This window comes from Chiloscyllium plagiosum, unplaced genomic scaffold, assembly GCF_037043375.1.
Source record: "Chiloscyllium plagiosum isolate Xiang-an unplaced genomic scaffold, Cpla_swu_hap1 HiC_scaffold_17, whole genome shotgun sequence".
Taxonomy (NCBI): Eukaryota; Metazoa; Chordata; class Chondrichthyes; order Orectolobiformes; family Hemiscylliidae; genus Chiloscyllium; species Chiloscyllium plagiosum.
The window spans coordinates 35,527,223-35,543,886 of record NW_028270155.1 but is presented as its reverse complement, the minus strand read 5'-3'; the positions used below and the strand labels follow the sequence as shown (position 1 = coordinate 35,543,886).

Genomic DNA, 16,664 nt, shown 5'->3' with positions numbered 1-16,664 from the left:
ATCTCATGCTTGTAAGGAGATATTAGGACAATGAGTAGTAGGTTTCAAGGAGCAGATTCAAGTAGAAGAGAGAAGTGCTTTAGTAGGGAATTCCAGAGTTAAGGATCTAGCAATAGCAAGGTATCTAGTGGTGGAGCAACTAAAATTGGAGATGGCAAGAAACCAGGATTGAAGAAGCATAGAAGGAAAAGAAAAATCAGTTGCTATAAAAAGACTTGGCTAGATTTTATGGCTGGGCTGCCTGGTTGCAGACCCAAAAGTGGAAGCCAATAATGTTGGACAGAGGAAGAAAAACAAAAGCCAGGACAACAAATATCCTGAGTGGTAACATTTTCAGCAGTTCCTCTTTCCAGGCAGGAAGAGCATAGCAAGAATTTTTCTGACCCATGAGCAAGAGGAGGAGACCAACTGCACTTCCCAAACAAGGTTGGATGGAGATCTCAGAATGTCACTCCCAGAGCCTGTATATCCAGTGCTCCCAAGAGTTTTAGTCATATTGCAAAAGTGAATATTGTACACATGCTTCCCGTTGGGCCGAGCATGTGCAATGCCAGTGCCAATGTTTGTTGGAGAGGGAGTGACCACCTAGTCAGTAGGAATGTGGTCAGGTATATCCATATCTCGCTGCATCTCAGTAAGTGATGTGTCATTGCTAACTCTCATAAATGTCCCTTGAGAGTAGCTTCCTGTAGGGCGCATTGACATGTCCCCATCCTTACTTGGCTGCACATAGCATATGCATTGTGCTTCTTTTTGTGAGCAACTACAGCTTTCATCTTTGTATTTGCAGGAGAAAACAGGCCATGACCTCAAAAAAATGGGTCAAGGCTAGTAGAGGCATTCCATTCTGTCTATCCTGACCCCCGTGGAAAATGAGGGGTTAGAATTGGGAATGACGCACAATTTTTTGCCACCTTCGCCTCCATGCCTACTTCTTCAACCAGGATTCTCGTCCACCCTCTGACGACCCCTTCTCCCGCCTCCAACACACCCCATCCACCTGGACACCCCGTGCTGGCCTCTTCCCCGCCCCTCGATCTCTTCATGGCCAACTGCCGTTGCGACATTAACTGCCTCAACCTCTCCACCCCTCTCACCCACTCCAACCTCTCACCCTCGGAACGTGCAGTCCTCCACTCGCTCCGTTCCAACCCCAACCTCACTATCAAACCGGCAGACAAGTAGTTTGGCGCACTGACCTTTACACCGCTGAGGCTAAACGCCAGCTCGCGGACACCTCCTCCTACTGCCCCCTTACCAATGACCCCACCTCCTACCACCAAACCATCATCTCCTAGACCATCCATAACCTCATCACCTCGGAGATCCCCCATCCACCGTCTCCAACCTCATAGTCCCACAACCCCGCACCGCCCGTTTCTACCTCCTGCCCAAAATCCACAAACCTGACTGCCCCGGCCGACCCATTGTCTCAGCCTGCTCCTGCCCCACCGAACTCATCCTGCATACCTCGACACGGTCCTGTCTCCCTTAGTCCAAGAACTCCCCACCTATGTTCGGGACACCACCCATGCCTCCACCATCTCCATGATTTTCACTTCCCCGGTCCCCAAGGCCTTATCTTCACCATGGACATCCAGTCCCTGTACACCTCCATCCCCCATCACGAAGGACTCAAAGCCCTCCGCTTCTTCCTTTCCCGCCGTACCAACCAGTACCCTTCCACTGACACCCTCCTTCGACTGACTGAACTGGTCCTCACCCTGAACAACTTCTCTTTCCAATCCTCCCACTTCCTCCAAACCAAAGGAGTAGCCATGGGCAACCGCATGGGCCCCAGCTATGCCTACCTCTTTGTAGGATATGTGGAACAGTCCATCTTCCGCAGCTACACTGGCTCCACCCCCTACCTTTTCCACTGCTACATCGATGACTGTATCGGCGCTGCCTCGTGCTCCCACGAGGAGGTTGAACAGGTCATCCACTTTACCAACACCTTCCACCCCGACCTCAAATTCACCTGGACCGTCTCAGACTCCTCCCTCCCCTTCGTAGACCTTTCCATTTCTATCTCGGGCAACCGAATCAACACGGACATTTACTATAAACCGACCGACTCCCACAGCTACCAAGACTACACCTCCTCCCACCCTGCCCCTGTAAAAACGCCATCCCATATTCCCAATTCCTTTGTCTCCGCCGCATTTGCTCCCAGGAGGACCAGTTCCAATACCATACAACCCAGATGGCCTCCTTCTTCAAAGACCGCAATTTCCCCTCAGACGTGGTCTACGATGCCCTCCACCGCATCGCCTCCACTTCCCGCTCCTCCACACTTGAGCCCTGCCCCTCCAATCGCCACCAGGACAGAACCCCACTGGTCCTCACCTACCACCCCACCAACCTCCATATACATCGTATCATCCGTCGTCATTTCCGCCACCTCCAAAAGGACCCCACCACCAGGGATATATTTCCCTCCCTTCCCCTATCAGCGTTCCGAAAAGACCACTCCCTCCGTGACTCCCTCGTCAGGTCCACACCTCCCATCAATCCAACCTCCACTCCCGGCACCTTCCCCTGCAACTGCAAGAAATGCAAAACTTGCACCCACACCTCCCCCCTTACTTCCCTCCAAGGCCCCAAGGGAACCTTCCATATCCGCCACAAATTCACCTGCACCTCCACACACATCATTTACTGCATCCACTGCACCCGATGTGGCCTCTATATTGGGGAGACAGGCCGCCTACTTGGGGAATGTTTCAGAGAACACCTCGAACACCCGGACCAACCAACCCAACTACCCCGTGGCTAAACACTTCAACTCCCCCTCCCACTCCACCAAGGACATGCAGTTCCTTGGACTCCTCCATCGCCAGACCATAGCAACACGACGGTTGGAGGAAGAGCGCCACATCTTCCGCCTAGGAACCCTCCTACCACAAGGGATGAACTCAGATTTCTCCAGTTTCCTCATTTCCCCTCCCCCCCACCTTGTCTCAGTCAAATCCCTCGAACTCAGCACCTAACCTGCAATCTTCTTCCTGACCTCTCCGCCCCCACCCCCACTCCGGCCTATCACCCTCACCTTGACCTCTTTCCACCTATCGCATTTCCAACGCCCCTCCCCCAAATCCCTCCTCCCTACCTTTTATCTTCGCCTGCTGGACACACTTTCCTTATTCCTGAAGAAGGGCTCATGCCCGAAACATCGATTCTCCTGCTCCTTGGATGCTGCCTGTTCTGCTGCGCCTTTCCAGCAACACATTTTCAACTCTGATCTCCAGCATCTGCAGTCCTCACTTTCTCAATGAAGCACAGTAGCCTATCCATTGCTAATTGCGAACAAAACTGCAAACTCTAGTAAGTAGTCATGTTGAAAGCCATGACAGTATCTTTGCCAGACATAAGATATAGTTACAAGTTCACTATGGAAAATATGGAGCTCCACATTAGGGGTAGTTTAAAGGCTGCAATGGAAATGCCATAAGCCTTCAATTAGTCTTTCCTCACAGGCAGGACAGGCAGAAGAATAGGAAATTGGAGAGCCTTAAGGGTAATTGGCAGCCTGATAAGGGGGGAGTCTCATCATCTCCTCCACCACACACTTCTTCAACTAGTGCAGATAATTGCATGTGAAAGGCATCCCCTTGGATTCGAGGATGCAACCTATTGAGCACTGCACTGATGTACATGAACAGGCAATGGAGAACTTGGAGGCAAAGATAATGTTGAGCCTCAGGCAACTCGAGTCATCAGCAACATGGTGAATGCTGCAGCTGTAATGGACAGTGAGGGAAGGCAACACATGGTGGAGCTTTTAGAGGCTATGTATTCCCAAGCACAGAAGATAGATGAACCCATCCAGGCCTTGGGTGATGTTATGCCTCTGGCATGTTGACACATGTTTTCCTCTATGAAAAGATTTGTGTCCCTCATGGTAAATAAGATCTAACAATTTGGTCTAGATGTAGGAATTCTGTCCAGGCCTGAATAACATCATCCTGTCCGTGAGCTCTCTGCAATTAATAGGTAGATGAGGGCGGGGGGAAGAGATACTTTTCCATGTGCCATCAAAGGGGAACTAAACTAAGCAGAAAATTTTATTTTCACTCAATCTATTTGAATATGTTGTAACATACCCCGGGCAGGTAGACATGAACCCCCACCTTCTACCACAGTTGGGTCCTGAATTGAAGCCCAATCTTGAATACAATTAACCCTAATTGATAAACAAAAGAGAAGAAATGCAAGAGTTGCACTGTCTGCTGCAGTTTCATTTGGGACAACAGTGATAATCAATGTCATTACTTTCCTGATTTTTTTTTATATTGCTGTGACCCCTTCCAAGCTCCTGTCACTGAATTTGCAATTAATGGGTGTGCCAGAATTACCAGAAGAGATTAATGTATTGTTCATGAGGGCAAGTATATTTTGTACATTGAAAACCAAAATCAGAATCAGAACCAGGTGTTGCTGGAATGTCAGTGCTCCCTCTTTTAGTGCAGAATCAAAGCTGAAAGAGAATGATGAAACAAATATTTGTGGGGAAAACATTACAAGTAAGAAACTGCAAAACAAAAATAAATGAAGAAAAATATCATTCAAAGGCACATAATCAAAAGGAAACAAAGTAATTTAGTGAAACCTGTCAAATTCAGGGACCTTCTTTGAACAAAACAGGTCCTGGGATACAATTTGCTGCTTTGTACAGGTGAAACTGACAAAAAATATTGTGCAATCTCATTATTTTAATGATCAATAGAATGTTGCCAGTAAAATCTATTCTTTACAATCATTGATTTTCATCCAATCCTCCAGCAAATTTTCCATACAAAAGAATTTTCAAAGAAAGAAATGTTTTGCAGCTGTAGAGTTCTTGTCATGTCCTCTGGGTTTTGCCAAATGCCATATGATAGGAGACAGACAAACTCTCTGTCTCTGTCTCCTAATTGTATTGATAGAAGTATAAATCTATAGATTGTTGGGGGCCACTTGTATGAAGTATAAACTTATGAAAGTCTGCTCTATCCTTTGATCCTATATGATCCTTTGCATCATTTATTCAAGTAATAAGAACATTTAGTATGTTACTGCTAATGCTTAATGTAAGTATAAGTAATTTATGTCATAGAATCCCTACAGTGGGGCAGTAGGGCTTTTGGCTACCACGTTCACACCAACTTGCCGAAGAGCATTCCATTCCAACCAGATTCACCTCTCTATTCAGCTATGTTATGCTATATTTCCAATGTCTAATCCACTTATCCTGCATATCCCTGGACACTATGGGCAATTTAGTGTAGCCAATCCACCTAAACTGCACATCTTTGGACTGTGGGAAGAAACCAGAGCGCACGGAGGAAACCCATGCAGAAATGGGGAGAATATCTATGTGGAGTTTGCACAGTCACCTGAGGGTGGAATTGAACCAGAGTCCCTGACACTGTGGGGGTATCAGTGCTAGCCACTGTGCCGCCACAAAAATATGTTCCTCAAAAGTCTAAATTTCATTTTTGAGCAATGTTAATATGCTTTTACCATACAAAATGATTTTGTGGGGGGATATCCAACTCACATTTGGGCACATTGAGTTCATATGGGCTGATATCATATGATATCAGACTGAAGAATAAAATACATTGAAAATGAGTAGTTCCTCAAATTCCCATAGGGCAGAAAGTCGTAGAAAGGCAAGCATTACTGTCTTAATTAATAACAGAAAACCAAATTGAAGTTTGTTTGAGGAAAGTAACCAGAATACATAGTTTTGTACCTGACTCATTCCTATACATACAGTTTTTTGAAAGCATTATTTGTTTTCTGTTAATTGCAGCATTTGCAATCAAGCTATAGTATGTGGTTTGTGTCATCTGTGTACATTCTTTATTTTTTGCTTTCCTGAAATACACACCTTTAGTGATGTGAGATTCCCATCTATTGCAAAAATGTGCCCTTGACGCTGATTTCTGGATTTAAGGACATTTCTGTTTTTTAAATGGGTTCTCAGCCTCTTGTAAGAGGTCAGTGTCTAAATCCAATCAATGAATAGCTCTGTAGTTCATTACATAAGCTTGTTTGCACTTCAGAGATCCATGAATTGGTCTGTTCAGTCATCCATAGCAGCACTGAACACCAAGAATAATCAACCTCTAGCTACATTGTTATATGTAGGAAAAAATGCATCAGATGAATACAGGTTATTGTTTTCATTAGTGTAGGTAGACATAGAGGTATTAGAAATAAGATTTAAGTGTATTTGATATGCTTGGTATTTGTTTTGCTTATTTGGTTCTGGCAATTTGGTAAATAAATACTTTCAAAAACCCTGAAAGATTAGACCTCCTTTTTATCATATTTCACAATCAGTTAATGAACTATTGACATTTCTACCTGATTAGAAATGAAGACTGTCAGTATTTTACTTTCATCTGTCAAGATTCAAAATGTAAAGTTTTACTACCAGGATGCTGATTTGGAGAGGAATATGTTTTGATCAAAATGGACTATTTTTAAAAATGTTGTGGAAGTAAATAGTAACTGATTAGAAATATTTAATTTTCTGACTTATTTCATTTCTTCACTACCTCCTTATTATACTAACCCTAAATTGGGTTTCAATCTGTTGGTGATATTGGAAGTATAGTTGTAAGTAGCAATGCTGAAAATTGCCCTATTTTCTCACTTTGTGCTACATACATCACAGGGTAAGAAATTTAAAAAGCTGTAATTTTACCAGACTGAAGTACTGTTGAGGAATTTTTAACTCTTTATATAGAATCACAAATATATATATTTCAACCACTGACAGGAAAGTTGAGAAAGCAGCGATGCTGCCAGACCTGCTGAATTTCTCCAAATATTTTTGTTTTTGTTTCAGATTTCCAGTATCTGCAGTTTTTTTTCCTGTCAGGAAATTTGTGTTTATTTATAGCAGAAAAGGCTGAGAGGATAATTAATAGAGATGTTAAACTCATGCAGGATTTTGATTAAGTAAGGAAATCCTCTTATTGGTTGATGAATTGATCACACAGGGCATAGATTCAGGTTATTGGCTAAAAAAAACCCAGTGACAACATGAATAAAATTTGTTGTGCACAACCAAGGATTTGGAATGCACTGTTTGATATGGTAATAGTTATTGATTAGACACTAACTTTCAAAAGGGAGTTGGATAAATACTTGAAGGAAAATTGTAAATGCAAGGTTAAAGGGAAGGAGCTGAGATATGGGACCAGCTGCATTTGTAAAAGCTAATCCAGACTCAATGAATTAAATGGCACACTTCATTTTGTACTTATTCTATGGAAGGTGATGCTTAATATTGAAGGAAAACTAGATCAATATCTGTATTGGAAAATCTGACTGATTAGTCTATGGATTTTAATCATGAAGTGGAGGTTTTGGTGTTGGATTGGGGTGGACAAAATTACAAAATCACACAATACCAGGTTATAGTCGAAGAGGTTTATTTGGAAGCACTAGGTTTTGGAGTGCTGCTCCTTCATCAGGTAGCTGTAGTGTAGGATCATAAGACACAGGATTTACAGCAAAAGACCAAAGTGTCATACAACTGAAATGATATATTGAACAGACCTAGATTGCTGCTAAGTCTTTCATCTTTTAGAATGGGTTGCAGTTATCAGTTCATTAATATGTAAATCCCAGAACTACTTTCAAGTCACATTCTCAAGATAACTTCACGTTTTATATTAAAAAAAAGTGACCTCTCAGCTCAGACAGTGCATAAAATGTATGAGGTCAGAGTCTATCTGGATCCCAATCTTGAGCCAGTCTGGTTTTATTTCCAAAGTAGGAATTTATAAAATGTTACATGGTTTGACTGCCTGCAAATTGTGTGCTTTTTGAACAAAATGTAATTGCAGATACATTCTAATTCTGCAAATGCAAATTCACCTCATAGAGATTTGTGTGTGTGCCTGCATGGAATAGAGTCAGAGTGTGTGTATGTGTTGTGCATGTGAGAGTATGTGTTTGTGCCTGCATGGGATAGAGTGAGAGTGTGTGTATGTGTGTGCATGCTTGGTAAAGTATGTGCATGATTGTGAAGGAGTATAAACCTGTGAGAGGGTGTCTGCGTTGGAGTGAGTGGGGGGTGTATGTGTGTATGTCTGAGAGAGAGTCTGCGTGAGTATGTAAGAGAACGTGTATGAGAGTGTGTACGGTGTAGTGGGGTCTCCTGAAGGGTGACATAAACCCACAGTCCCAGATGAGGCCATCTTCATGGGTACCGAACTTGGCTGTCAGCCTCTGCTTAGCCACTCTGTTGTTGGGTATCCCGAAGTCGTCCTCGGAGGATGGTCAGCTGAAGATCCGAGGCCAAATGTCCCTGACCGCTGAAGTGTTCCCCGACTTGGAGGGAACATCCCTGCCTGATGATTGTTGTGCGGTGTCCATTCACCCGTTGTCATAGCAGCGTATTGACAATGTTGGCTGAGTCACATGAGTACCTGCCACGTACATGGTGGGTGGTGTCCCCACGTGTAATGGTAGTATCCATGTCAACATTCTGATACGTTTTGCAGTGATTGCCATGACAGGGTTGTATGGTTATGTGATTGACGCTGTCCTTAAGGCTGGGTAGTTTGCTGCGAACAATGGTCTGTTTCAGGTTCAGCGGTTGTTTAAAGGCGAGAAGTGAAGGCGTAGGGAAGGTCTTGGTGAGGCGCACATCTTCATCGATAATGTGTTGCAGGCTGCAAAGAACATGGTGTAGTTTCTCTGCACCCTGGACAATGAGGGATACCCTATCTTTCGCATCCCTTGTCTGTCTCCTGAGGAGGTTATTACAGTTTCTAGCCGTGGCATGTCCGAACTGGCGCTCAATGAGTTGAGCATCGTACCCTGTTCTTATGAGGTCATCCTCCAGCACTTTCATGTGTCTATTACATTCCTCCTATCTGAACAGATCCTGGGGGGCTGTTTTAATATGTTAGGGTGGATGCTAGAGAAGTACAGCTTCGTGAGGTTATCTGTGAGTTTGCGGTCGAGTGAGGGACTGAAGTGCCCATCCTTGATACAGATGCGAATCCAAGAATGAGATTGATACTAAAGAGTAGTCCATGGTAAGTCTGATAGAAGGATTAAACTTGTTGATATCACTGTGTAGTTGTTCCAGTGACTCCTTGTCATGGTGCAGAGGAAGAAAATGGTATGTAGTGTTGGCTGGAGGTCCTGTACAGTAAAGGTGTTTTGTTTGAAGTTGTGAATGAAAGTGTTTGCATATTGGGTGCAAATTTGGGCCCCATGGCTGACTGTGTGTCTGGATAAAAAACTGATTGTCAAAGGTGAAAACGTTGTGGTTGAGGATGAAGCAGTTGAGTTATAGGATGGTGCTCAGAGATTGGCAGTTGTTGCAATGATGCTATCTTTGTGAAGTATGCTGGTGTAGAGTGCCAAAACGTCCATTGTGAGGAGGCATGTTCCCAGCCAAACTAGTCAGTCAAAGCTGAGTTTCTGGAAGAAATCCAGAGTGTCACGATTTTAAGATGGCCTTGACATAGCCAGAGGTGTTTGCAATCAGGGTCCCGTTGCCTGATACGATGGGATGACCAGGTGTGTTGGCTTTGTCTATCTTCGGAAGGCAGTAGAAATCCCCTACATGAGTATGTGGGAGAAAGCGTAGGTACTATGTAGGACTGGATCAAAAGTCCTACATAGTACCTAAACAGATTGGCCAATCTGTTTAGTTCATTGATGTGTTCTTTAGTTGGATTGGTCGGTAGTCGCCTGTAGTGTTCCCGGTTGTACAGTTGTCGGTACCACACACGCCAGCGCAGCCACCTTCTCACAGGCTTATACTCTGTCATACACACACACACACTGTCTACCAAGCATGTGTGCACACAAACTCTCTCACATGCAATCTCCCTCACACACACACACACACACACACACATATACACATACACACACACACACACACACAAGTTTATGAGGTGAATTTGCATTTGCAGAATTGTAATTGCAGATGCATTCTATTTTGTTCAAAAAGCACACAATCTGCAGGCAGCCAATCCATGTAATATTTTATAAAATCCTACTTTGGAAATAGAAACAGTTTGGCTCAGGATTAGGATACAAACAGACTTTAACCTCATCCCTTTTAATGCAATATCTGAGCAGAGATATTACTTTTTTATATAAAACATTAAGTTACCTCGAGAATGTAACTTGAAAAAAATTCTAGGATTTACATATTAATAAACCCATTCCAAAAGATAAAAGACTTAACAGCAATATATCATTTCAGTTGCATGACACTTTGATCTTTTGCTATAAGTTCTGTGTTTTACTCTACAGTTACCAGATGAAGGAGCACCGCTCCGAAAGCTAGTACTTCCAAATAAACCTGTTGGATTGTAACCTGGTGTTATGTGATTTTTAACTATGAATTTTAATGGCACTGAATGATTCCGTACAGTAGGTTCTACTGCTGTATAAGTCCCGTGCCTGAGGGAGAATTTGAATTGTTTTGTGTTTGTGAAAATATAATTTGCCAATCTAGTTGATATGTTCGAATTATTTGAAAGAGAGCTTATAAAGATGTCTACTGAATGGGTAATTGTAGTTTGAAGTGAATAAGTACAATGTTGTGCTTTTACATTTGAATTGATTGCAGTTCACATACTGGATATATTTTAGGCCAACACTTTTGGCATGATTGATGAATCTGTAAATGAACAAAAAGTGCATATTACTGCTAGTTGTAGCAGTAATATGCACTTTGTCTGTATGGATGAATACAGACCCATGCCAATATCCTGATAGAGTGGGAATTTGGCTTGTTTGATTGCATTGGTTCACAATCGGCTCTGCTTCATTTCTGAATTGGATTGTTTGCAAAATTCCTGAACTCCAACTTTTCTGACCAGAAGCTCTTTTTGTTTTGTACTAAGAGTTGACTAAAAATCCAAAATAATGGAACTGGTATTTATTCAACATAACTAGATTTTTTTTTCCCTTAGAGTTGATGATAAAGGAATAGGTTTTCATATTTGCTTCTCTCAATAGCTCTGATGACCCAAATAATTTATTTAAACATGTTTGTGAAATTAACTTATGTACCAAGCTATGTGATGGTGATTGGCTTATCTGCACAGGTGGAAATGGGTAGTCCTGCTAAAATACATGGTTGGGCGATCATCTTTATGGAAACTATGACACCAAGGCTGAGAATTGTTTCAGCCTCAAATAGTTGTGGCGGCAGGCTTGATGTTGATAACTAGGGAATAGAGGTTGCATCAAGGGTTGAAGCACATGATTTTGGTCATATTGCTATTTAGTAAAGCTGCTATAGGTCTGGTTGATAGCAACAATACTTTTAAAACTTCTAAAATGCTTTTCTGTATTCTTCAAAATGAGAGTCTTGATGTGAAACTGACCTACCACCTATCATTAAACACATCAGAATCGTTTATATATGTATGAAAATGTAGGGAAAGAGTGAGGAAATGTCCCATTTCACACAAAAAGCAGAAAACAGATAAAATAGAAATCCTAGAAGGAAGTAGATATACAGTGAGAAAAGAATCAAGAATGTACACTTTGTCTTTTGGGAAGCTGTTTCATAGAGTATTTGATTTAATCATGTTTATTGTTTCTCCTTTTATTAAGGGCACTGAAAGTCTTGCAGCCACAATTCAGCCTGAAATGCAAATTGAACATGGGGCAATCCAGATTCAACAAGGAGAGAATGGAGAAGTTGTTCAAATCCAAATGCCAGTCAATACTGTCAGCAGTTAAAACCAAATGAACATAGCTATAAGAGCACAGAGAGAAAACAGATTTGCACAGTGCAAGTGATGGCCAAGTTGCAGGTGCACATTATCGTAGCAAGATCTGAAGCTCCTCACATTACAAAAGAATAAAGTATTTCAGCTCTGAGAAACAAAAAAAACTTGATCATTTGAAGAATTTGTCTCCTATTTCAGATTAACTATTGTGGACATTGGGATTAACTGTTAACCATGTGAAATAAGAAAAATACATATCTGTGCAACAACCTATTAGCTTTTATTATCCATTGTAATTTTATAGGGCCTTGTTTAACTGCAGTTTTGTCTTAATTGCTACTGAAGTGTTTTGGTTTGAAAAATGAATTACACAGATGCTTTGAAGAAATGTATTTATGAATCTTATACACTATATCTAGAATTGAGGGAGTTTATTTTTTCATTTATTATTTGCAGCTGCAAGCCCTTAGGCAAAGCCAATAAAGCCTTTTTGTAACTAATTTTAGGAGGAAGATATGCCAGTCAATTAAGGAGATTTGTTGTAATTATTATGAAAAGGATGTGTGAAGTACCGCCAGTTCTTTCAGCCTGAAGTAAATTAACATTTTACTGCTTAGTTAAGGTGCAGCAATATGGTGTTATTTTTAACATGCATCATAAAGGAAACACACAGTTGCAGTCTTGATAAAGACTTGTCTGCTACGGAAGTATTCTTGTAAAGAGCTTATTAAATCAATGAGAAACTGACACCACTGTGTTTAACTTTTAACGTGGATAATAGGAACACGACCAACACTAGTCATGATAACACTAGTCATAGAAACATGCGTTTAATGACTTTTAGGATCAGTTTTACTTTAAGTCCAGTTGACCAAAAAACCTAAAAACCAGTGTTTTCCCAACAAATCATGTGGAGGAGAATATTTAGAGAATTTTCCCTATTATTTGCAAAGGCGCATTCCTCTTTGTTATTACTGTTTTGATTTCTAAATACTCCAATTGTATTTTAAATATTAATAATACTGAAAAGGTTAATCCAAAATTTTTCTTTGATTGGTGAGAAAAGCCTTGATAGGCAAGTCATACATTCTAGAATGTACTGATTTGACTTGTGCCAGTCTAAAATGGAATTGGCTTAGAAAGGCAGCCCACAACTAAAGATCATAGGGATGAGGTGCCATATTCTATTATGCTTTTAGCTCAAGAGTTATATCAATACTTCGATTGCTTTGTTGTTTTCTTTTATCTCAGCTGATGTTACCCTTTGATCCCATTAGCCCTAAGAACTATATCTAACTTTTCCTAAAAAAAATTCAATATTTTGTCCTTACCTGCTTTCTGTTATGAATTCAACAAACTCATCACTGTCTAGTGAAGAAATTTCTCATCTCAGTCCTAAATATCCTACCCCCATCCTTCAACTGTGACCCTGAGTTCTGGACTCCACATTTATCGAAAAAATCTTTCCTGCATTCCTAGAGAGTTATATCATTATTTTTGTACTTTTATTTCTTTTTATGATCCCAACTGATATCATTACCAGACAAATCAGTTCCCAAACTGAAGTCTGGCTTGATAGATCATAATTAATAAAGTAGTCTTTCACTGAAACATAAGCAAGCAATGCTATAGATTTGGTCTTTACAATAAGGCAAGTGAACAAATAAGAGCCAAACTATTTACATATACCACAACTTTGAAGATTTAAAAATGCGTGGTAAAATACAATTTCCTTAACCCCCAACAGCTTTGCAGTGCTCAAATAGCAGAGAATTTGCTTCTCTTTCTAATCTAAGGGGTTACTAGTCAATTTCCACTTTTCAGAATCTAATTGTTCTTCTTTGAGTCTTCATACATCTGACTGTAGACTTTCTCAGATTGAAAAACACCATCAGCCTTTTAACCAACTACTCTGGTCTGGAACTGTCGAAATAAACTCCTTACATTGAGAGAACTTATTTCTTAGCAGCTTTGAATTAGATTAGACTCCCTACAGTATGAAAACAGACCATTTGGCCCAACAAGTCCACACTGACCCTCTGAAGAGTAATCCACCCAATACTTACCCCTGACTAATATACCTAACACTATGGGAAATTTAGCATGGCCAATTTACCTAACCTGCACATCTTTGGACCGTGGGAGGAAACTGGAGCACCTGGAGGAAACCCATGCAGGCACAGGGAGAATGTGGAAACTCCACAAGTTGGCCAAGACGGGAATGATCTCCTCCCATCAAGATCATCAGTTTTGTACGTCCAGGTTAAACTAGCACATTTACAAAGCTGAAACCAAAGATTGTGGGTGTTTCTCCTAAGTCAAAAAGACATTTCCCAAAGCTTGAAGCTGAATTCACTTCACAGTACTTTTGCTCATAAAATCTCTGCCAACATAAACAAATTCTGATTCACCAAGAATCACCCACATTTTCTTTTTAAACAAAATGGCTTTAGAAAGCCTTGCAAGCTAATCACCAACTTTTACATGCTTTTAGTTCAAAATTCAAACCCTAAAATTATATTAAAATATATATTAGCATACAACTTATATCACAATCATTTTTTGCTTCCAACTTTTCTCCTTTAGTATTTTTGCTTCCTTCTCTTGTCCTAAATTTTACTGATCAGCTTCAGGCATAAACTCAAGCAGTGAGTATTGCCTTTTTGATAGTATCGTACTCTGCAGATTGTTCTTCTTACAGACTGGAATACACTATACCTATCCAAAGATGTCACAACATTAAGCCCAACATCTTTTGGTCACTGAGTTTGGCTCAGTCCCACCTTAAATGAAGCAAAATATTTTGACGCCATCCTAAGTACATTTAAGCACTAAATACACATTCTTCGTCAAATCCCTCCTTCGAATCTGAATCATCTGCCAAGGCATTACCTCCTCCTTCCTTCTTAATTCTAAGCTTTTCCTTGGCCACCTCATGTTGTATACATTCCCTAACTTTTTTTAGTTGGAGTTTTAGTTATTCTATCTCCTTCTATGTTCCTCACTTTCCATCCTGTTTTTTCTTCTTGTTCCCTTTCCACTTCAAGTTTTTCTTAACTTTATGTCACTTTCTATTAATTTCTGCTTTTCCACTTCTTTTGATGAAATAATTCCCTTTGTTTCTTGTGTTATTTTCACTTATGAGAGTTGTGTTGAGGTTTGAGACATTTTTGCCATGAGTCCTATTGCATGTAATTTTTGTATCTTACCAAACCCCCCATATTAATTACATTCTCTACTCTTTTATTTCTGCCATGTCTGATTTTGGCTCCATTTTATCCCAAGCAATTCCCACTTAGCAGATATTCCAGAATCCACCATCCTTTGTACAGGTGTCGTCAATAAAAACCTGTTGTGCACTGTTAGCCTGGCGCTTCCTAGCACAGTGCCTGACATTTTCCCTGAACATGACAGATGGAAACCAGCAGCGCACTGACTGCAGAGACCTGGAGGTCCTACTGGGTAAGGTGGCGCACTGAAGGGACCCTCTATACCCCCAGAGGCTACTAATGGAGGCCACAGCACAGCCGATGCTTGTTTGGTCAAAGAATGCCACCCAGATCAATACAGTTCCAGCCATCAGGAAGAATGCCCAGCACTGTAGGAAGATGATCAATGATCTTCAATACTGATGAGAGAAAAATTGCTAGGGAAACTAATGGAGTTAAAGACCGATTAATTCTCTGGACCTGATGTAATGTATCCTAGAATATTAAATGAAGTCACTACAGAAATAATAGTGGTAATCTTCCAGGAATCCTCACATTCCGGTTAAGTCTGAGATTTGAAAATTCCCAATATAACACCTATTTAGGGAGAGAAGGAGACAAAAATAGATAAGGGTTGGGGCAGTTAGCTTAACATGCATGTTGCCAGGGTTGAAAGGTTTGAGCTATCGGGAGAGGGTGGGGCTGTTTTCCCTGGAGCATTGGAGGCTGAGGTGTGACCTTATTAGACGTTTCTAAAATCATGAGGGCATGGATAGGGTAAATAGAGAATATCTTTTCCTTGGGGGAGAGGGAGTCCAGAACTATAGGGCATAGGTTTAGGGTGAGAGGGGAAAGATTTAAAAGGGACCTAAGAAGCAACCTTTTCACACAAAGGGCATGTATGGGATGAGCTGCCAGAGGAAGTCGTGGAGGCTGGTAAAAATGCAATATTTAAAAGGCATCTGGATGTGTATATGAATAGGAAGTATTTAGAGGGATATGGGCCAAGTGCTGGCAAATGGGACTAGATTAATTGAGGATATCTGGTCGGCATGGACAAGTTGGACTGGAGTGTGTTTCTGTGCTGTACTTCTCTATAACTCTATCTGAAATTGGGAAGCAGCTAAGTGTCTAATATAGAAGATGTAATAGAAGACCATGAAGAAATACTTAATATGATCAAGCAGACTCAGCATAACTTCATGAAGGGCAATTAACATCTGATAAAAGTTACTTGGATTCTTTGAGGAGTTTACAAGCAGGTGGATAAAGGTGAAGTTATGGATGTTATCGGTTTGGATTTTCAGGTGTTTAACAAGGTAGCACACATTAGGTTATGTAAGACAAGAGGCCATGATGTTGAAGGTAGTATATTAGCATGAAAAGAGGATTGGCTAATTAAAATAAGACAGAGTTGGGATAAGGGAGGAACTTTCATGATGCCAACCTGTGACGAGTGTAGTGCACAGGGGTCAGTGCTGTGGCTATAATTATTTACAGTTTCTATTAATGACTTGAATGAAGCAAGGGAATATACTACAGCCAAATTTAGAGATGACGCAAAAACAGGAGGGAAGTTGAATGGTGAAGATGCCACACAATGTTTGCAGAGAGATATGGACAGTTAAGCAAGTGGAAGAAAAAAACTTGGCAGATAGAATGTAATGTATAGAAAATGTGAGGTTATGCACTCGGGCAAGAATAGAGAACTATTCAGGACTTTAGGATGGTATGT

The 16,664-nt window shown here is 41.1% G+C and overlaps 1 protein-coding gene across 6 annotated transcripts in view; it reads left to right on the top strand.

Moving 5' to 3' along the window:
- banp (BTG3 associated nuclear protein) overlaps nt 1-12,467 on the top strand; it is a 258,865-nt gene extending 246,398 nt beyond the window's left edge. For all 6 annotated transcript variants that reach the window (XM_087995834.1, XM_087995836.1, XM_043706808.2 and 3 more), the window contains one exon: nt 11,602-12,467. In XM_087995834.1, coding sequence (XP_087851960.1) covers nt 11,602-11,730 — 129 coding nt within the window. In that variant the 3' untranslated portion in view covers nt 11,731-12,467. The remainder of the gene's footprint in view (nt 1-11,601) is intronic.
- Nucleotides 12,468-16,664: the final 4,197 nt, after the last annotated feature.